The sequence below is a fragment of the Oppia nitens genome, unplaced genomic scaffold (assembly GCF_028296485.1).
Source record: "Oppia nitens isolate AA-2021 unplaced genomic scaffold, nextdenovo-longstitch-racon4-pilon3 scaffold3_pilon_pilon_pilon, whole genome shotgun sequence".
NCBI lineage: Eukaryota > Metazoa > Arthropoda > Arachnida > Sarcoptiformes > Oppiidae > Oppia > Oppia nitens.
In genome coordinates, this window is record NW_026533221.1 from 9775786 (window position 1) to 9799603 (window position 23818).

General features: G+C 23.1%; 7 protein-coding genes across 7 annotated transcripts; 3 read left to right on the forward strand and 4 right to left on the reverse strand.

Annotated features, from left to right (window-relative positions):
• LOC128958242 (ATP-binding cassette sub-family G member 1-like) lies at window positions 1–4208 on the forward strand. Its single transcript, XM_054304058.1, has 7 exons — window positions 1–311; window positions 381–762; window positions 838–1134; window positions 1205–1393; window positions 1490–1957; window positions 2031–2355; window positions 4072–4208. Exons 1-7 carry the CDS (start codon window positions 1–3, stop codon window positions 4206–4208), a joined length of 2109 nt encoding a protein of 702 aa, XP_054160033.1.
• A 4698-nt stretch (window positions 4209–8906) lies between these two features.
• LOC128958243 (ATP-binding cassette sub-family G member 4-like) lies at window positions 8907–11482 on the forward strand. The gene is made up of 7 exons (XM_054304059.1): window positions 8907–9211; window positions 9395–9631; window positions 10131–10272; window positions 10332–10529; window positions 10710–10892; window positions 11005–11036; window positions 11107–11482. Exons 1-7 carry the CDS (start codon window positions 8907–8909, stop codon window positions 11480–11482), a joined length of 1473 nt encoding a protein of 490 aa, XP_054160034.1.
• A 163-nt stretch (window positions 11483–11645) lies between these two features.
• On the forward strand, window positions 11646–15833 carry LOC128958244 (ATP-binding cassette sub-family G member 1-like). Its single transcript, XM_054304060.1, has 7 exons — window positions 11646–11889; window positions 13008–13290; window positions 13382–13745; window positions 13822–14289; window positions 14366–14839; window positions 14906–15195; window positions 15734–15833. Exons 1-7 carry the CDS (start codon window positions 11646–11648, stop codon window positions 15831–15833), a joined length of 2223 nt encoding a protein of 740 aa, XP_054160035.1.
• A 1251-nt stretch (window positions 15834–17084) lies between these two features.
• On the reverse strand, window positions 17085–17663 carry LOC128958245 (uncharacterized). The gene is made up of 2 exons (XM_054304061.1): window positions 17376–17663; window positions 17085–17216 (listed from the first exon to the last, which is right to left on the reverse strand). Exons 1-2 carry the CDS (start codon window positions 17661–17663, stop codon window positions 17085–17087), a joined length of 420 nt encoding a protein of 139 aa, XP_054160036.1.
• A 730-nt stretch (window positions 17664–18393) lies between these two features.
• Window positions 18394–19038, reverse strand: LOC128958526 (uncharacterized). The gene is made up of 2 exons (XM_054304396.1): window positions 18680–19038; window positions 18394–18576 (listed from the first exon to the last, which is right to left on the reverse strand). The coding sequence occupies exons 1-2, from the start codon at window positions 18980–18982 to the stop codon at window positions 18454–18456; spliced, it is 426 nt and encodes a 141-aa protein (XP_054160371.1). The 5' UTR covers window positions 18983–19038; the 3' UTR covers window positions 18394–18453.
• Window positions 19039–20032: 994 nt separating this feature from the next.
• On the reverse strand, window positions 20033–20681 carry LOC128958538 (uncharacterized). The gene is made up of 2 exons (XM_054304418.1): window positions 20339–20681; window positions 20033–20227 (listed from the first exon to the last, which is right to left on the reverse strand). The coding sequence occupies exons 1-2, from the start codon at window positions 20624–20626 to the stop codon at window positions 20102–20104; spliced, it is 414 nt and encodes a 137-aa protein (XP_054160393.1). The 5' UTR covers window positions 20627–20681; the 3' UTR covers window positions 20033–20101.
• Window positions 20682–22031: 1350 nt separating this feature from the next.
• LOC128958573 (uncharacterized) lies at window positions 22032–22574 on the reverse strand. Its single transcript, XM_054304450.1, has 2 exons — window positions 22268–22574; window positions 22032–22175 (listed from the first exon to the last, which is right to left on the reverse strand). Exons 1-2 carry the CDS (start codon window positions 22529–22531, stop codon window positions 22050–22052), a joined length of 390 nt encoding a protein of 129 aa, XP_054160425.1. The 5' UTR covers window positions 22532–22574; the 3' UTR covers window positions 22032–22049.
• Window positions 22575–23818: the final 1244 nt, after the last annotated feature.

The following is a 23818-nucleotide window of genomic DNA, read 5'->3' on the forward strand; positions in this document are numbered from 1 at the left end:
ATGGTAAATAATAAAAATGAATTGGCATTGGCCTGGATCAATTTAAGTTATACACATAAAGGTGTACTAATCAATAGAAAAGAGACGACAATACTTCAGGCACTCAATGGACAAATCAATTTTTATGAAATAACGGCACTCATGGGACCGTCGGGTGCCGGTAAGACAACACTATTGAAATGTGTTAATATGCGGCAACAGTCGGGTCTGTCCAGTAATTCGCAAATATTTGTCAACAAATACATACCGTTGCGGACGTGTTTCATAATGCAGTCGTCCGATGAACACCTGTTAATGGGACTCACTGTTAGGTATATACAGTATATACTGTATTATAATTTATAAATGTAAGTATTGACTAAAAAAAATTATTTTCACAGAGAGTCACTGTTGTTTGCGTCAAAAATAAAAAATCGTGTGACCACTGGCCGCCAATATCGAGATAGTTGTGTCCAAACGGGCGACTCATTGCTGTGTCTCGAGTCCGACAACAGTGGACTTACTTATGATAGCAATGACAACATATACGATGACTTTAACGACACTTTTAACTCTGACGGCAACTTTGATCATAATCTTAATATAAACAAAATAATGTCTGAACTGTTATTAAGTGATTGTGCCGACACTACTGTCCAAAAGTGTAGTGGAGGCGAACAGAAACGTCTGTCAGTTGGCCTCGAGTTGGTTCAGCAAATTAAACCAAACTTATTGTGCATCGATGAGCCCACTAGTGGTTTGGACAGTAATGCATCGGAACTGGTATGTTAGCTGATATGACTATTTATAAGTCAAATATTATATATTAATATTATTATTTGTATTCATTAATTATAGGTTATTCAGTGTCTTAAACAGCTATCAGTGTTGCATCGGATGGCAATTGTCACATCAATACATCAACCAAACTCACTATTGCTCGACATGTTTGACCAGTTGTATGTGTTGGCCAAAGGCGGTCAGTGTGTGTATACCGGACCACCCAATCAATTGAGACAACACTTACTCGATTGCAATATTATATGTCCTCAAGAGGTCCTACCAATTGAACTGTTGCTGAAAATATCGTCAAATGCAACGAAAAACATCTCAAGCATAAAGTCTGATAAAAACAAATGCAACAAAATCTCGAGTGTTTGTCATAAATAAATTGCGATAAAATATTATAAAATAAAATATTAATATTTATAATTGTTTGATACAGTTATCAATGTTTGAGAGGAATGCCGTTGAGATCCGAAAACTATTGGATAAGACAAACAAATCAACGCAAGAGATCCAAGACATATGTCGACTGAATGGCAAACTGGTGTCTAAAGTGGTTGACAAACATAGCGTCGGTTTTAGCTTTTATAACATGTATTACCTATTGTTTCGAGGAATTACTTGTTTTGTATGTAAAATATTATATTTTATGAAATGTTAGATCACTTTCCCATTTTTCGGTTGAATAGTAATAAGACATGTATTACATTTGATTTTTTTTCAGATAAAACATGACTATATTTTGGGAATAGGATTGTTAGTTATGGCATTGTTTATAGCTAGTTGTTTATGCTATTTCTATGGCATGAATGTTGGCTATGAGGACAGTTGTCTCAATATAACAATGTTCGGCAACAGTACGTCAACAAAACATGTATCACTTGATAAGGCAATGAAAATTATTGATCAAGACTTGGATGTCATACAAAATATCAAGTGTCAGTTCTTTGCCATCACAACTATAGGTTTTATTACAATGGCCTGTTCTATACTATCGTTCCCGCAAGAGGTCCGGGTGTTCCTAAATGAACACAAAAACAAATGGTATTCAACCGGTTCCTACTATTGGGCTAAATCGTTGACCGACTTACCGATGACCGTTACGGTTGCCATTATCTACTCTATTATTATGTATTACGGAACGGGACAGTTGAATGAAATGATCAGATATTGTTATTATACTATAATAACGGTACAAATTTTTATATGAATTATCATATGTTATATCTTATAAACAAAAATTAATATTTTACAAAAATTAATAGATAATACTTATGTTGATAAGCAACTCGTTTGGTAACTTTATAGGCATACTGTTTGCACGAAACTTTCAATTAGCCACCTCTATTGGTGTCGCCTCCTTTTTGGTAGTGTTTTTGTTGGGTGGTTTTGCCGTCAGACTGTCCACAGCTGATCTAGTGCTACGAGGATTTAGTTATGTCTCGTTTATAAAATTTGCATTTAATTGCATAATTATAGTAATCTATGGTATGGATCGCTGCGGTGTTAACTTTGAAGGAAAGATATTGATTTTGGATCAGTTCGACGTCAATGATGATCATCTTTGGACTAACATGTATTGGCTGTTAGGTAATAGTTATAATATTTTTGAATAATAATTATTATTATTAAATATTCACTGTATATTTTTAGGTCATTTAATTATGTGGCGTTTACTTTCATTAACTGCACTGATAGCTAAATCTAACAATTTTAGTTTATTAAATTTTAGAAAATAAAAAATTTTCATATAATTTTGTTATTAACGATTCTATTTTTAATAAACAATTGATCACTATTAGACATAAAACTTAATCATTTCAATAAAAATACAAATATTATTATTTCAATTAAAAATCTACTGTTCCCAGCAATACTACAACTATTAAATGTTTATATAATGTATTTTTTATGGCACAGGTATAGTTTAAAAAAAACACTCATCAATGACTGTCGTATTAGATATACTCATATGAAATAAAATATCATGAATTAACTTAAAACTTGTGCAAAAAATAATAATTATTATTATGATTACATAAGTCCCCTGAAAATGACTAATTAATATGTATTATTTAGACTTTTTGTAATTATAATAACATGTTATTTTTAATAATTTTAGTATAACTTACTATTAAAATCTTTAAAAAATACTGCAAATCACTAATATTAATCAATATTTATAAATTTATATTAATATCTTACTAATATGATATTAAATTATTTTTTGTTATAAGCAATACAAACTATTATTTTTATTTAGTTTTAATTATTTTATTAATAAATATTTTAATATTATATTAAAGTTAACTCTAAAATTATTTAATGTCTAATATTAATCAATATTATTGTTTTTAATTTATTGTCAGTTTGTAATCAATATAATCAAAATGATTTAAATAGATTTATATTTAGTTTAATAGTTTTATTAACTATTTATATATTATATTTATCAATATTATACAGTATTCAGCATCTTTATGCAAACTAAAATCATATAAAGTAAATAAATAAAATCATTTTTTTATTACTTAAGTTAAATGAAAACATTTTTCCCGGGAATTGTTCCAACAAATTGTATTATAAAATATATAAACACATAAATATACAATTATATAAATTATAATAATGAAGACTAGAAATTTATTAATTATTATTTGATTAAAAATATAATAATAATTACATGATATTTAATTTATACAGTAATTAAATTAAACATATATTATATATATATATATATCATAAAATAATGTGTAACTATAAATTTGCAATTAAATATCTTTCTAAATGAAATAAGCAAATTAAAAAATATACAATTTCATAAACAGCAACAACAACAACAAAAAACATGAATTATTATTCAATTAGTTTTATAATAATTTTGTTAATCGCAATTAAAAGGTAGTAAAGATTTTTTAAAATTAATTTTATTATATTTATTATTTAATTTGTTTTGAGAATAATTGAAAGTATTATAAAATTTTTAGATACAATGTCTTACATAAGCCGATTGCATACATAGCTAAGTTGCGATTAATACAAACACAACGACCCTCATTATACTGTAAGTATTGAAACTTTATATTTAAAGTTATATTGATTAATGAATTTAATTTAATTTAACTAAGTTTAATGTATGTTATATAAATTTTCATAAAAAATAACATTTAGCACTTAACATAGTAATACGTGATATAAGTTTTCGATGCCATCACAAACAATATGGATGTATAACAATAGACACCGACACTACTGGCTATCAATTGTGGGACAATCATATAAAATCAAAAATATTGAATACGACAGACCATTACATGTGTTTACACAACTCACTTATTATTGGTATGTCAATGGACCTGGTTCAATTGGACTTAAATAGATCATTATATGATCAGGGAGTTGATATGGGATCAAAAGTTGATATAGATGTGCAAACAGGTTAATACAGTATGCATTATACAGTATATATATATATATAATCTTTTTATTATTTTAGTGAAGATATTGATAATAATATTATAACTACTGTAGTTTTAATTACTTTACAAAAAATAATATATTAATTGATATATTATATAATTGACATGATTATATATTGATTATTAGTAATTTATTTATTTAAAATTTTTAAATCATATTGCAATATAATCATTTATTGTACTTATTTGATAAAAATGTTATTTTAAACAAATCAAATTTATACGTTATTATAGTTAGTTTTTTATGACAATATTTTTAATAATATATTTATTTAATATTAAACATCTGTTAAACACATAAAATAATAAAAAATAGAAAAAATTAAAAATAATATACTAAAAGGTATAAATTATAGGTATTTTGTTATTTAAAATTATAATTATTGTTAAAATTGTTGAATTAAAAAATAGCTACAAATGTTTTTTTTTAAAAAACAAATTTTTATTATAATTATATATCTATTCTATTATTCAGCATTTATTTGTCATAAAATTAATTTTAATAATGTAAAAACAAATAGGAATTTTATATATTTAAAAAAAATTAAAGATATTTATTGATAATTATTAGTAAATAGTAAAAGTATTTAAAAAAAATATTACTTAAAAATAGTGAATATAATAGACTCTATTAAATAGAGTAATTATTTTTAAAAAAAATAAATCTAATTAATTATAAGAAAAAATAGTAATTTAGATGAAAAAATGATTGAAAAATAAAATAATTATTAATTATCCCATTTTAACCACTTTTGCCGCGAATTCTTTGAGCCAACCGTCCAATTGGTTTATCTCTGCATTTAAATGCCTAATACAAGCCCTCAATTGGTTTGCATCGCTCACACCGTTAGTATCGGCAGAAGCAACCAAATTGTGGTCAACACTGGGACCGCCACAGTCCGGGCAACATTGTTCCGGATTAAATGGACAGTCGTCCGATTCGTGTAAAAGCAATTCATCAATTTTAGCTTTATGTTGACATCCAGTGCCGCTGCTGCCGGTGCCGGAATAATACCTACATTTGATAATTAGTTTATCGAGAGCTTTCCAAACATGTTGGCCGACATTATCATCGACTGGTGTAAGCTTATCACACAAATAGCATACAGTATTTTTCTCACATCCAGTGTCACTGACTCCCTGTGCTATCGATTTCGATGCCAATACAGATGTTGTTGAATAGCATGATCGACACGTAACTACTTTACAACAATTCCGAAATACGGGATCAATTAGGACGTGGTCGGCACCAATCGGACAACATATAGTATGACGGGTTTCGGGACTAATCATTTCATCACTACTATTACTACTGATCCGATCCAAAGTGATTCTTCTTGAAGAGAAAGTGGTGGCAGACATATCAGCTGTTATTTTTGAAATACAAAATAATAAATAACTATAGAAAATATTTTTTTTAAAAATTATTTTATAAAATTAATTTTAATTTTATTATTATTTAGAGATATATGTCTTTAATACTCTTTTATAAAATATTTTCGAAAAAATCAATACTATTTATAGTAATATTTTTATTTTTGGTTTGTATTATTAAATTAGATTTAAGTTTAATCGCTTTCCATCTCAAAAATATGTATATATTACCTAACATACATAAGTAATGTCGTTATTATTATACATAAAGTAACGTTATTTTTGGATGGCACAAAGCATTGAAAAAAATTATTTTCATTTAAAAGTTTAAAAATAGATAGTTAAATTTTAATTATGTTGTTTTAAATTATTATTTTTCTTTATCAATAATAAATTATAAACAATTGTTTACGAAATATCAGATCAATATTTGAAAATGAAACTTTTTTATTCAATAAAATCATTGATATCGCCCGATGAAAATTGCAATGATGCTTATCATGAAGCTATTGTATAGTAAAATTTTTAAAAATTGATTAAAATTTTCAAAAGTGCTAATTATTACTTAGAATACAAGTTATATTCAAAGGTCTTAAAACAAAATTCAGACATATTTAGTTTTTAAAATCCAAAACTACTTAGTCAACCTAATATTGATAATTTTATGTTATTTTAATACACTAAAATAAATGTCATTCTATTTGCCGTTTAAAAATAATACTAGTTTTTGTACTTTTGAAACGACATTACTTATGTATGTTAGGTAATATATATTGTTTATATATTTTTTCAATAAACAATAACCAAAATCTATATATTCAGTATATGTGTGGAAATTTTTTTTATTATATATATAACTTTTAATCATTACTGACATTTTATTAATTAAATATATATTTGTATATATATATATATATATATAAATAATATTTTATATATAAAAAATTAGTATTTATATTATTTATTAATAAAATACTATTAAATTAATTTTTCAATTAAATTCAATTTAAATCTATTAATATTATATACTGTATATAAACTTATATATTATGGAATACTTAAACTTTTTATATAAAAGTAAATACAATATATATATATAAAGAAAACTTATTAATTAATAAATTGTATTAAAATTATTTACTTTTTAATCTAAAATCTATTCAATACTATAAATTGCAATTTTTTCCAAATTATTAGTATACAGTATATATATATTAAAGAATATTTTTGTTGCACTAAAATATATACTTTAATATATCAATTATTTGTTAATATAAATTATTAGTATTTTTTGGGTACTACTGTATTAATACAATAATATAGACTATATTATATAGTTATATTACTAATTATATCTATCTATTAGTTATCATAATTATTAATTAATATAAACTAAGTATAAACTACAAGTACTGTATATATATATATACTCTAGATATATATCGTATATATATTAATATACTGTATATTAAAACTCGTTATACCATTTTGTTTGCTAAATGCATCCAATATTTTGATGACACCTATCGGTGCGGCCATCAATTGATGCTCCCGTAGCGGTTTTCTGTCTAATGGACAGGTATTTTGATGCTGTTGTATGCGATGACCACTATTACCACCCATATCATTAGCTACCGGTGCTCTACTACTACTATTTTTGTTTAGCCATTGTCTTATACAATCCAAACAAAACAATTGTCTACAACATGGCGTAAGCACCGGATTTTTGTAGGATACCATTGCCAAACATATAGGACAAGTTAGATCAGCTACCAGTGCCTGACGATAGGCCTGTATGCTGACCGGCTTAGCCGACAACAGTTTAGCAAATAACGACAAACTATTATCCATTTATTTATTATTAAAATAAAGTTTATTTTTTTAATTTTAATCACAAATTTATTTTATTTCTATATAAAATATTGCTATAAATATTGTATAAATTAAAACTAAATAAATTTTTAACAACTAAAATAATAATATTTTATTATTATGTTTTACAGTATATTAAATATATTATTTATATATAAATATATATTTCATTTAGATATTTCATAGATATATATATATATATATAACTCATTTAATCATTTGATCATTTAATAATAATAATTATTATTAAAAAGCTTTAAATATTTTTAAAAATTATAAATCTTAAATTAATATTTTTATAAACTTATTTAATTATAATTTGTTATTAATACAAATAAATTGAATTGCATTTGTATTTGTTTAATATATTATTTATTGATTTTTTTGATAAAGTAAATTATTTAAAATTAGTATACCTTAAGTTTTAAACCTTATCTATGTTTTTATTGATTTATTTACTAATTTATTACAATAGAAAACATTAATTTGTTTTGTTTGTTTGTAAAGTTAATGTAAAATTTAAAAATCAAATTAATCTCTATTATTAATAATATTAGTAATTTAGTTAATATCAATAATATCAATAGTAGTTGATCATTTGATATTATTTATACAGGTGCGCTATTTATTGTTTTTAAAACAATATATATTATATTATATAATATATATAATTTATAATTTTACTTAAGTTCATTAGTAATAAAAGATTATTAATAATAAGTTATTATTTTAGAAATAATTTAGTTTTCTTTTTTATATATAGTAAACTTGTTTTTTAATTTATAAAATATTTATTTAAGTCAATTAATATTAAATAATTAGTACATATATATATATATATACACTGTATATTAGGGATCACTAAATGTCCTCAAGAGGTCCTACTAATTGAACTGTTGCTGAAAATATCGTCAAATGCAACGAAAAACATCTTATATATTGATTTATTTAAATTTTTTTAATCATATTGCAATAAAATCATAATTTGTGTACTTATTTCATCAAATTTTATTTTTTTAAATCAAATTTAAATGTTATAGTTTTTTATGACAATATTTTTAATAATATATTTATTTAATATTAAACAGCTGTTAGGCACAAAAATAAAATAAATTATAAAAATAGCAATAATTAAAAATAATATACTAAAAGGTATAAATTATAGGTATTTTGTTTTGTTTAACTAAAATAATCAAATTGTTTAAATGACAACTACCAATAAATAAATTTGCAAATAAATATTATAAAATAATTTTTTTAAAATCAATTAAATAAAAAATAAAATGTTTATAAAATAAATTTAAATACAAAAATTTAGTATTTCACTAAATTGTGTTGAATAAATAATGCTTAATATATTTAGATAATTAATTTTATTAAATTAAAATAAGTAAGCATAACATTATTATTGAAAATATGTCATTTAAAAATGATTTAGCAATTGCTTGGATTGACCTAAGCTATGGTAAAAAAGACTGGTTTAGTAAACATTCAAAAGTTATATTAAACTCATTGAACGGACGTATCAATTATCATACATTGACGGCACTGATGGGTCCGTCAGGTGCGGGAAAGTCGACACTATTGAAGTGTATTAATATGCGTCAAACTTCGGGTATAACATGCGATTCAAAAATATATGTTAATCAATGTACAGATTTTAAGACTTGTTTTATAATGCAATCATCTGATGAGCACTTGTGGTTGGGTTTGACTGTAAGGTAATGTTTGTTTAACAATACTTTTTTTAATTATATTCAATTTAATCAATTAATAAAAAACTTAAATATTTATATATAAATTAAATAAATAGAGAATCGCTGTTATTTGCATCAAAAATTATATAACAATACTTATATAATTATATTCAATTTAATCCATTGATAATATTTAACTATAAATAGAGAATCGTTGTTATTTGCATCAAAAATCAAGAACTATAAGATCAAGTATTGGGAGGAAAGTTATGATAATATGAGAATTGATTTTATCGATGAAATTAATGTATACCAGAGCTCTAAGTTTCGAGATGTTGAATGTCAAACGGATTACTATTTGGATAGAGATAAACATATTATTGATCACAATCTAAATGTTAACAAAATTCTTGGGGAACTCCTAATGGAAGACTGTGCCGACTAGTGTTGGCAAAAAAGAGAAATTTATAAAATAATAGAGAAATTTCTAGAAAGTCTCAAAAAGAAATTTCTATCTATGGGATCCCCATGTTAATTTTGTTTTCTGGATATATGTTATTATGTAACAATACATTGGTTTTACAAGTAATAATTAAATATTAATATTTTTATTATTAATTAAAATAAAAATTAATTTATTTAATTATCTTAAATTTTTATATATATAATAAAATGATTATTAAAATTTTAGAAAACTGATTATTATTAAATAATTATAATTATTTTACATATAGGTATCGCATTTTGTATAGTAGTGTATAGTGTAATGTTATATGAATAGTAGTATTGTCTCATTATTTATATATTATTTCAATAGCTATAGATATGGGGATCCCATAGTATAACAATAAAGTTAAATTTCTATAGAAATTTATTCCTGAGAAATTTTCTAGAAACTTTCTCAGTGAAATTTATTAGAAACTTTCTATTTGCCCATCTCTAGTGCCGACACACTTGTCTACTCGTGCAGTGGCGGCGAACAGAAACGACTGTCCATAGGCTTGGAGTTGGTTCAGCAAAGTAAGCCTAATCTGATGTGTATCGATGAACCAACCAGTGGTTTGGACAGTAATGCATCGAAACTGGTATAGTAGCTGAGGTAATACACATTTTATTGTATTTTTATACTTTATTATTGTTACAGGTAATACAATGTATAAAGCATCTATCAGATCGGCACCGGATGGCAATTGTTACATCTATACATCAGCCAAACTCATTGTTGCTCTACATGTATGACCAATTGTATGTACTGTCCAAAGGTGGTCACTGTGTGTTTACCGGACCACCCAATCAACTAAGAAAACATTTACTTGATTGCGATATTAGCTGTCCTCAGGATGTCTTACCAATTGAACTATTGCTAGAATTATCATCAAATTTACCGAAAAACTTAAATAGTATTGATATTACAGATAATACTAATAAAAATAAAGTTTGTAAACATTATTTCTTACTATATTATTAGTACTTATTTAATATTAATAATTGTTTTTTACTTTTATGCACATTATTTGATAAGACTGTCTTTGAAATCCGAAAACTGTTGGATAAGACAGAGATATCATCGCAAGAAATCATAGAATTTTGTCGACTAAACGACAAACTTGTGCCCAAAGACAACAACAAAGTGATAGACAATCAAAGCGTCTATTTTAGCTTTTATCACATTTATTATCTATTGTTTCGAGGATTTACTTGTTTTGTATGTATTATACAATATATATTCAAATGAAAAGTTAACATCACTTTCCTAATAATAGCTTTAGTTATTAAAAAAATAATACAATTATTTGTTTATTCATTTTTATTTTCAGATCAGACTCGACTATATTATAGGTCTGGGATTGTTTGTGTTGTCATTGTTTATGTCATTTTGTTTATGCTATTTATATGGCATGAATGTGGGCAATGAACAGTTGTCTTAATGTAACAATGACCACAACAAACAGTACATCCATGAAACAGGTATCACTTGAACAGGCAATGAAAATCATCGATCAAAACTCGGATGTCGTCCAAAACTCCAAGTGTTTGTTCTTTTCAGTAGTCATTATCGGTTTCCTAACAATGTCCTGTTCAGTACTATCATTCCCACATGAGGTCCGGGTGTTTTTAAATGAACACAAAAACAAATGGTATTCAACCGGTTCCTACTATTGGGCCAAATCGTTGACTGACTTACCGATGATCGTTACGGTTGCCATTATCTACTCTACTATTATGTATTACGGAACGGGACAGTTAAATGAAATGTTCAGATATTATTATTTTACTATAATTATGGTATTATAAAAGTAGTTAAAAAGCCTCATCATAGGTTTACAATCAATATATATATATATATATATATATATATATATATTTCTATTATTAGATTGTATTAGTATTAATTTGCAACTCGTTTGGCAATCTTATTGGTATACTGTTTGTCCAAAACTATCAAATGGCAACCACAATGGCCGTAGCCTTATTTTTGATAGTATTTTTGTTGGGCGGGCTTGCAGTTAGACTGGCCACACTTGATATGGTTTTTCGGTCAATCAGTAATCTATCGTTTATAAGATTTGCATTTGAGTCCACAATGATAATCATCTATGGTATGGATCGCTGCGATGTTAACTTTGAGGGAAAGATATTGATTTTGGATCAGTTTGAAATCAATGATAATAAGATCTGGACAAATATGTATTGGCTTATAGGTATAGATACAAATAAAAATTCATTACAATTATTTTTATACTTACGATTCAATATTATTAATATTTAAATTTGCAATATTTTTAGGTCATTTAATTATGTGGCGTTTACTTTCATTAATTGCACTAATAGTTAGAGCTAAATAATTGTTTGAAGATAATTATGCTGTTATTATTAATATTTTTTTGAATATTAAAATAAATACTAATTTTACTATATTATAAAATTAGTGTGTGTGTGTGTGTTTAAAAAAAATAAAAAATACAAATTTATATTTGTTAATTATTTATTAAGATTTTTAAAAGTTGATGTCACACATTATTATAAAAATTGTAAGTTTAACATTTGTTTTACAATAATTGTTAAGTGATGAAAAAGTTAGTTAAACTTAAAATTTTTACAAATCAAATAATGTTTTTGTTATTATTATGTTTTGATAATATGAGCTTAAGTTCATAAATCGTATTGTATTAATACAGTATTAGTAACACATTTGTTTTATATTAAAGATTTGTGTGCAAATATTATGATATATTATAAAAATTATGTTTTAATCTTATAGTTAATATATGATATTCAATCATAATAACAATTTTTGCAGATTTAAAATATCTTTAAATCATTGTTATAAATGTTTAGCTTTTTTTTATTTATGACAATATTTTTATAAATTTTGATTTTTAACATCTGTAATGAATAATGTATACTATTATAATATACTGTATATAGATAATATGCATGCATAATATAAATTTTAAAATTAAAAAAAAATTATACCATTTACTATAAATTATAATATAAACAATATTTTTGTATTTTGTGAAACTAAAATAATCAAATTGTTTGATGACAAATACCAAGAAATAAATCTGCAAATAAAATTTGTAAAATACAGTTTTGAAAAATTCATATAAATAAATATAAATTTTTATAATAATAGATTATATCCAAATACATATATGAAAATTTTTATTATTTTAATATACTTTTTAATTGAAATCAAATTTGAAAATATTAATACTGTGTAGAATAAAAAATGATTATTATGAATAATTAATTTATTTTATTAGTAAAATAATAAAAATTATGTTTGAAAATATGTCATTTAAAAATGATTTAGCAATTGCTTGGATTGACCTAAGCTATGGTAAGAAAGACTGGTTTAGTAAACATTCAAAAGTTATATTAAACTCTTTGAACGGACGTATCAATTATCATACATTGACGGCACTGATGGGTCCGTCAGGTGCGGGAAAGTCGACACTATTGAAGTGTATTAATATGCGTCAAACATCGGGTATAACATGCGATTCAAAAATATATGTTAATCAATGTACGGATTTTAAGACTTGTTTTATAATGCAATCATCTGATGAACACTTGTGGTTGGGTTTGACTGTAAGGTAATGTTTGTTTAACAATACTTTTTTAATTATATTCAATTTAATTAATTGATAAAAAACTTAAATATTTATATATAAATTAAATAAATAGAGAATCGCTGTTATTTGCATCAAAAATCAAGAACTATAAGATCAAGTATTGGGAGGAAAGTTATAATATGAGCACAGATTTTATTTGTGATAGTAGTGAATACCAGAGCTCTAAGTTTCGAGATATTGAATGCCAAACGGATGACTATTGGGATAGAGATAAACATATTGATCACAATCTAAATGTTAACAAAATTATTGGGGAACTCCTACTGGAAGACTGTGCCGACACACTTGTCCTCTCGTGCAGTGGCGGCGAACAGAAACGACTGACCATAGGCTTGGAGTTGGTTCAGCAAAGTAAGCCTAATCTGATGTGTATTGATGAGCCTACCACTGGTTTAGACAGTAATACATCAGAAATGGTATGAATTTAATTAGATTATACTTATACGGTATAAAAGTTTATTAACTAATTGTATTAATATACTGTTTTTACAGATAATCCAATGCTTGAAACAGCTATCAGTGCGGCACCGGATGGCAATCGTTACATCCATACATCAGCCAAACTCAATCATACTATCAATGTTTGATCAGTTATATGTGTTGGCCAAAGGTGGCTACTGTGTCTATATGGGTCAGCCCAGTCATCTGCGTTCACATTTGTCACTTTGCAACATCAAGTGCACTGACGATGTGTTGCCCATTGAATTGTTGCTGAAAATTGCGGCCTTAAACGGTAACGACACCAAACGGTCGGCCGTAAAAAATGGTAATACTTCAGGAGGACGACGTATTTCACGAATAGACCAATTGGCAACTATTGCCGACAAACAACGTGTCGACATTTTGAATGAATGTATAGAAAAGTGTCAGATAGTGACCAACACTGGAATAGGTTTACGAAAACAGTACTTCAATTTAAGACATTTTTATTATCTCACTTTAAGAACATTACATTGTTTTGTAAGTCTCTGATCTAATCTATTGAATATTAATAACTGTTTATTTTATTTTTGTTGTATAAAATCCTAATATTCAGTACCATCACGATTGGCTCATAAGTCTATTAATGTTTGTATTTCTAATATTTATATCACTATTTATGGTCTATCTGTTCGGTCGGGTCGGCGCCGATGACGGCTGTCTGGATGTTAGCCAACAAATAGACACATTGCTAGCAATCAATATATCGGTCATACCGTTGAAAGAAGCCAAACGTTTTATGACCGACCATTCAATGATTATGCAAAATGTCAAACTACTATATTTCATATTAATCTGTATGGCCTTTATATCTATCTCCTGTTCCGTACTATACTTTCCGCGTGATGTACGCGTATTTATCAACGAACACCGTAATCGTTGGTATTCGGCCGGTGTTTACTACTGGTCCCGATTAGTCATAGACACACCTATACTGATTGCTATGGCTGTCGCTTACTCTACAGTTATATTTTATACGACCGGACAGTTGTACGAGTGGTATCGTTACGAGTATTTTACAATTACCCTGGTTAGTAATATCTTATTTATTTATAATATTATATATTGATATATATATTTATTGTTAATAACCCAGGTAGCCTGTATGATAATAACGCACAACTGTGGTATGTTTATTGGTACAGTATTTTCCCATAATTTTCAATTGGCCAGTACGGCCGCCATAACTCTGCTAATCATGTGTTTTCTGTTGGGCGGCTTTCCCGTCAAACTGTCCACTCTTGACGTCGTAATGAAATGGTTAAGTCATCTGTCGTTTATTAGGCATACCTTTGAATGTCTACTATTGACGACCTATGGGTTCAACCGATGCCATGATAGTCAACTGTCCGTCATATTGAATGAGTTTAATTTAAACGATGATATGTTTTTGTGTAATATTCAATGGATAATAGGTATTTATATCAGATTTAAATATTCAATATATAAAATATTTTAAGTAATCAAAAAATTTATTAACTTTTCTATTTATTCAAAAATATACTAGGTCATCTATGTTTTTGGCCTATGATGGCATTATTTGCATTGATTATTAAAGATAGATAAATAATTGTTTTCAATTAGTATTATAATATGTAAAATTATTTATTAATAGTAAATAATTAAAATTTTAAGAAATTTATTAGTTTATTAAATCAACTTATAGTAAATTGATAGAATTAATTGATTGAATTAATAGAATTGAATAAATACAGTAATAAATATAACATTAATTAATAAATATGAAATAATAAATAATATAAGATTAAATAAATTTAGTTATTTCATCAACAAATCAAAAGTATTTAATTTATACAGTAACTCACAATTAGCTGTATTTATATGATACTGTATTACTAAAAATAAATAACATATAAAATGATTAATAAAAAACTAATAAACTATAACTGGCTAACAATGACAGTAAGATAAGCACCAAATTAGCAAATATCATGACAGTAGCCGAGTCTTTAGGTGGTGTGGGTTGTGGTATCGGTATTGGACAGTGGGTGCGATCTTTTTGAATGTGATAATCTATACAATAGACATTGTTAGCTTCATCCCTGACCTTATTAACTGTAGTTTCAATTTCATTAATAGTACATTGTGGCTGATTCTACACACAATTGAAAAAAGTTTTATTGCAATTATATAATTGTAGTTAAATAATTAATATTTTGTATTGTACATAAATTTTAATTAATAAAATATTTAATAAAAATTTATTTATTAAATCTAATTAAATCTAAACACTGAATAATTAAATTAATTAAAAATCTATATATTTAAAAAAATCTAAAATATAAACAATAATAATTTTTACAATCTATTGATAAAAAATATTTAAAAAATAATTAAAACTAATACCTTAGCAGCAATCAGTATGCAATCAAGCAAAATGCCCATGGCACAACATTGAAATTCAATATTATGTTTATATGTAGCTAGATCATTTTTGTCCACTTTAACAAAAAAACAATTAGTGGTTTCAGTTATAACCAAATTACAACAATAATCTAATTGACAATCTTCTATTGGATCACCGATATTGTTGTTATTATTGACGCCATATTTTACATTGATAATTTTCGAAGCCAGCTTTGCCCTGGTTATATTAATGAGATTGTAATTGTATTGTTGTTGTTGACAAAGTGATGGACCAAACAATATAAATATAAATAATAGACTTGATAACATAACAAATTTGTCCATATTAACAATAGTATAATATAAATTTCTAACTAAATCAAATTAACTATAATATATTTAATATGCTTTCAACTGAATAATTAATATACAATTTTATTTTATTATTTAATTAAATATCTTGTTTATTTCCAGGTAACAATTGATTCATTTAAAAAACAATGCATTATCTGATTTTATATCTTATTAACCATAAATAACTGTTTAGTGATGTATTAATCACATTATGTAAATTATATGTATGTAATATTAACTTAATAAATAATTTAAATCTCAATTTAAGCAATAACTGTCTTATTATATTAATATAATATAATTATTATAATTATTTATATGTAAAGTTACAAAAATTATATTTGATAATAGTTGAAGTTTAGAATTATTATAAATATGATAAGTAATTATTTAGTCAATAAATGTTTATAAATATCAATATAATATATTATGTTTTAAAGACACTTAAATTAAAAGTAATTATTTCTTAAAAATTTCAACACATAATTTACATATTAAATAAATTATTATTATTTTTAGATAAATATTCAATTTTATTTTTATAATTTTTATATTTATTTTGTAGGTATTTCACATTTATGTTGTCCACTAATGATGGGATTATCTTTACACTGACCCTTATTGTAGTCATGGGTTTCAGCTTCAATGTTAAGTCTGAATCTATCATAATCTGTACCACATTTTAGCTATAAATTTATTTAAAAAAAAACATTTAATAATCATTTTCTTTTATTTAAAAAAAATCAGACTAAATACTAAACAAACAAAAATATATAAAGTTGTTAGAAATTATTTAGAAATTAACTATTTAAAAAAATATATTATAATAATATAACAAAAATTACCTTGCCACTATCAATAGCACAATCCAACATATTACCAATTACACAACACATGAATTTGTTATTATAATAATATTTGGTGATTGTCTCTCTATCAACCAATTTATTAACACAAACGTCAATATCGGTGATTAACATTTTGCAACAAACGTCCTTTTTGCATGACTCGGTAAAATTATCAAATTGAACAACCGTACCAACAATACCGTTACCGTTTAGTTGGCCAACAATGCGACCAATTACGGTACATAAGACAACAATTTCTATAAAATATACAATGTTTTGTGTCATTGTTAGATAATAATAATAATATATTTCAATACTTTCAATGATACTTTAAATATAATTTGCTTATATTATAATTATTTGTAATTTTTATAGTTTACTAAAACTAACTCTATTTATATTAAAAAACATTATTACGAAATTCTATAATAATTGCGCCTGGATAATTATTAATATTTATAATACTAAAGTACTATAAACACTTGAATATTTTTTTACACAATATTAGCTATTTTTAAGATTATAATAATATAATTATAATAATTAACATACATAATAATTATTATAATATATCATTTTTTATCATAATAAGATTTTTTAAAAGTAATAGATTGTGTCATTAAAACTCAATTTGATATAATTTACAGAATTAAAGAAAATATAAAAATAGATAAATAAATATATTTATCAATATTAATTAAATATGAATATACAGTACTTGTGATATTTAGCAATAATAATATATCATAACTAGTAATTACTAGATTTGATAATTAAAGTACAGTACTTATTATATATAATATTTTTTTAATTTATAAATCTAATTAAATATGTGTAAATTATAATTAGTTAATCACTATAAAAAATATTTTGTAAAGTAAACTATTAATAAATAATAATATTTATAATAATAATTTTAGACTATTACAGATTATTATAAATTAGATTATTAGACAATAAATAATAAAAACAAATTTTTTTTTTTGGAAAATAACTTTTATTTAACAATTACAGTACAGTATATTAATGTTGATATACAAGTAATCCCTAAATTGATTACAATTATGATATAACATTAACCGACACATTTAGTACTACCAGTTTTAACGGGAAACTCTTTACATTCATTTTTGTTGAGGACATCCTTATCGGTTTCGACCACTTTTTTGAATCTATCGTAATCGGTGCCACATTTTTCCTATTAATTTTTATAAAATTCAAAAAAAAATAATAAACATGGTCAATGATCAGTATAAATTTATTTGTATAATTTTTTCAATATATATATATAATAATGTTACCTTGCCAATATCTTCGGCACAATCAAATTCTACGCCCAGCAAACAGCATAAAAATTTTCGGCTATCTTTATATTTTTCAATATCATCCTGGCTAATTTTTTTGAAAACACATTTAACAATGTCATCGATAACTTTTTTGCAGCAAGCATCATGGTCACAATCCTCAGTAGTATTGCCAACCAATGATTTCATTGATTGATGTCTACCGAGCAAACTGGGAACACTATTTACCCGGTATAGGGCAACAGTGTAACCTAATACAGTACATACTAAAAGTGTAATATATAAAATTGAGTTTGTCATTTTTGTTATAAAATATAATTATTTTGCTTTAATTATTACAATACCAAACTAATAATGATATTATATTATTTTAGATACAAGTTTTTATATAAACAAAGTATTAACCATTTTTATGGGTGGAATTAACTAGGACAATTTTATTAAAAAAAAGTAAACACTTGTAAGTATTGATATTTTAATTATAGATAAATAATGCTACTTTATAAAGTATAATGTACAATTATTATATAATAATAATGTTAATTATGTCATAGGATAGATACTAGCCAATAATTTAGCAATGCTTAAGTTTATCACAAATAGAAATTGTCTAATAATAAGATAATTTTAATTAAAATTAATCTTCAAAATTGACTAATTGTTAATAAATTGATAATTTTATTTGAAAAAATTATCTTTAAACTTATGTACAAAATATTCTAAGTTAAACTTATTAATTAAATGAATTAGTTGTAATAATATTAATTTTCTAAACTACTTTAATAAATCATTTATTTTTAATTTTATTAATTTTTATTTAAGATTTATTTGATTATTTCTTTTTCTTATTTAGTTTGATTAAAATACTAGAAGTATCTTATTACTAGTAATCATTATAAAATTATATAAAAATTATAAAAATTAAATTAAATAAATTAAATAAATATTAGAGAAATTAAACAGTTGTTTAATATTGTAATGATAACATGGTTAAGCAATTAATTAATTTTTAAACAAAATATAATTATTTAAAGAAAAATACAAGGTGATTTATCTTATTTATAAATTAATTATTAGTCAATAAAAGTACAGTAGCTGTAAATCATTAATATAGTTAAAATTATAAAACTATAAAAAATATTATTTAGTGAATTGATTAGTACTGGTATATTTTTAAAATTTTTAATTTGTTCACTAAAAAATTAATTTTTATTCATTTATTATTGAGAAAAATTAAAATGCTATATACTGTAAATACTTTAAAATTTAAATTATTAAAAAATAGATTTTATACTGTATGTAAAAATAATAAATGAAAAAATTCAATTAATTAAAATTTTATTATGCATTAGTATTACAATTAAAAAAAAGTATAAAAATACTTTTAACATTATTTTGGATTTAATATTATATAATCATTTAAATATCGCAATGTGTTACACCTTGTTTAATTTTATAATCTTGACATTCTTTTTCATTTAATAAATCTTTATCATGGTCAATTTTAGTTAACAATATATCACGATCTTTAGTTTCACATTTACTCTAAAAAATAAATAATTTTTGCAAAAATACATATAGATTATAATATATATATATGAATATATATACTCGTATAAGTAGAGTATATAATTATTGAATAACAAAAATGATTACCTTGGCAATTGAGTTGGCGCAATCAAATTCAATGCCAATAATACAGCAGAAAAATTTAGGCTCAAAAAAATGTTTAGCAATTGTATCTGGGTCCTCTTTATCAAAAACACATTGAACAATATCATCGATAATCTTTAAGCAGCAAGCATCTTTTTTACATTCCTCAGTAGCATTGCCATCTTGTGTGCCAATTAATTGTTGATAATTATTGATACCAATTATGCCGCCAAATGTATGACCTAAACATACAGTACATAGAAATACAGTTACAATCAAATATGTATTCATATTTTGTTTTAAAAATTTGAAATTTAATTAACAGTTAATTCAGTTTCTGTTATGTTTTTTTGAGCATAATTTTTTTGCGTTTATATACACAAAATTAATCTCTATTTAACAAAAAATTACTCATTGTAATAAATCTAGTATTGCAATTATTTGTGTAAATTTATTGATTATTGATGATAATTATACTAAACAATGAAAAACTATTATCAGTTTTTAAACTTTATTACTTTGCAAATAATTAGATAAAAACTAACCTGAAAGTTTTTAAATATACACAATGTACTTATAGTTTTATTTAAGATAAATAATGTGATGAGTAAATAAAAAAATTTCTAAAAAATTTTCTCAAGAATAATTTTCAATTTTAATGTTAATTATTTTCTACTTTATTTTTATTAATTTTATATTACATTTTGAAAAATAGTTCCATTAAATATTGTATTAATATAATAAAAAACTTGATGAATACTAATACTAATTATATATTTATAATAAAATTAATATAGTTTATTTTTTTATTTTTGTTGAATTTTTACTGATTTTGAACATAAACTATTTTTAGCTATAAAATAATTATTAGTAATTATTATTATTATTATATTTATTTATAACAATAACTAAATTTTGTATATTTTTATATTAAGTATTAAAAATGACAAATATATTTGAAACAACATTAAAATGTAATTCCAATAATAATAATAACTTATAAGAGAAACTTTCTAGAAATTTTATTCTTCAACCAACTTTAAATAATACATGTGTATTATTATTATTTTATGTAATCGACAATATCTATGAATCATTAAAATATATTACTTTATTTTTATATAAATTCTCTATTATGATAACATGACTAAAATATTTAAGAATAATGAGATAACATTTATTAAGCAAACAAACAAAACAAAAGTTATTATTTAAAATGTTTTTTTTTTAATAAATAAATATTTTACTTTTTAACATACACTAAATAAATTATATAAACAAAATTTAATCAAATTAAATCCTAATCAATTACTTATTTGTCTTATTAACATACTTTTATCAGTTATCGCTATATATAAAAAGTATATATATTTATATACTCTAAAATAAATTTTTAAAAAACAGTTATAAAACATTGACAATTTCAAAATCAATTAATAAATTTTAATATTATTTTGCTCTATAATAATTAAAAGTAATTTATAAATAAAAATTTTAATAATATAAATTATATATTAATTAATTAGACATAATGTTTAATTCAAAAAAAAAAAAAAAATAAAAATAAATAAATTATTCAACAAATAGTTCATTCATAATTTATTAGCTTAATTATTTAAAAAAACAAATTATTTTTTAGTTACAATCATTAGTTACTAATAAATACAATATTATTGTTATATAAATATTTAAATAACAATATATTTGTTGTAAATTATGTTAAACAATGTGTTCTACCGGTTATAATATGGTATTGTTCGCAACCATTAAGATTGAGATCATCTCTAGTTTGGTCGTTAAGAGTCTTCAAAATTTCGTAATCTTTAGTTTGACATTTGTCCTAAAAAATTATTATTTTACAAAAATTATTTATCACATTATATAAATATATATAAATTTTTATATTATTATCTAGATCATTTCAATTACTACCTTGGCTACTGCTGTCGAACAATCCAATCTAATGCCAATAAAACAACACATAAATTTATTTTCATCCTTATGTTTATCAATTGTTTCTTTGTCTACTTTGGCATTAATACAATTGGCGACATCATTGGTGATCAACTTTTTACATTCATCAGCACTGTTACCTCGTTTGCCAGTTAACTGCTGATCATTGATACCGAATAAGCCGAGTGTATGACCTAAGCATACGGTACATAAAAATACAGTTAAAATCAAATAATTATTCATATTTTTGTTTAGTATTGAAATTTTTCTAGACTGTTAAATTGTTTTTGATTGATGTGAACATAAAGTTTGTGAATTTATATACAAAATTAAATCGCAAAAAATAAATCAATTATCATAAAATATAGTATTGCAAAATTATTACACAATTTTTAAAATAAACTGAATTGAATTAAAATTAATTGATTAATTACATAAATAATTAGAAATTCTGTAATTAAAATAAATAGATATTTAAATAAGTACAATCAGTTTATTGAGATAAACAAATAACCTAAAAGTTTTTAATATAATATTATTTATGATAAATGTAAGATGATAAAAGGTAAATTATTTTCAAACTAAATTTAATTGAAATTAGTTAAGTAACTTTACTAAAAAATAATAACAATCATTATAATAAATAAAAATAAATCAAATAAGTACATTCAGATTATATATATATTAATTTTTATAATATTTACTACCATTTATATAGTATTATCAATATATGGTGTAATAGTCTTAGAGATTATTAAAATTATATTTAAGTTTTTCTAAGAAATTTTTCTAATATTATATTATTTGGTCAACTTTTGTTAGTAGTATTAACTTATTGTCAATATTAATATTTTATGTAATTAATAATAAGTATGATTTATGAAATTATTTTAAAAATCTTTTGCAGTACTTTAATTACATATTATTATTAATATATTTTTAAAAGTTAATAAAACTTAAGATTATTAAGATATTGTTTCTATAATTTAGAATCTAATGTTATAAAGTAAATAAATTCAATTGAGTATTTTAACATTTTTAAAACATATTTTTTAATAAAAATATATTTTAGAAAATTTAAATTTTGTCTATTTGTCAAATAGTTTAAACTATTTTTATTTATTATATGTATGGTCAATATTATGTATACCGTTATCTATTTATTAATTACAAATGTTGTGATAATATTAGTAATTAATTGTTGAAAGTTAGTTAAAAAAAGTATTTTATTGTTTAATTTAACAATTTTCATATTAAAGAAAACTTATTATTATTATTTGAATTTACAGTATTATGTTCATAATATAGAATATAGAAAATATATAATAGAATAATGTAATACATTATAATGTACTTTAAATTCATTGATTATTGAAAAATATTTGTTCATATTAAAATCAATATAATAGTATAGAGCGTTCATATTATAGAGATTTATCTGTATATATTTATATACTCTAAAATAAATTTTTAAAAAACAGTTATAAAACATTGACAATTTAAAAATCAATTAATAAATTTTAATATTAT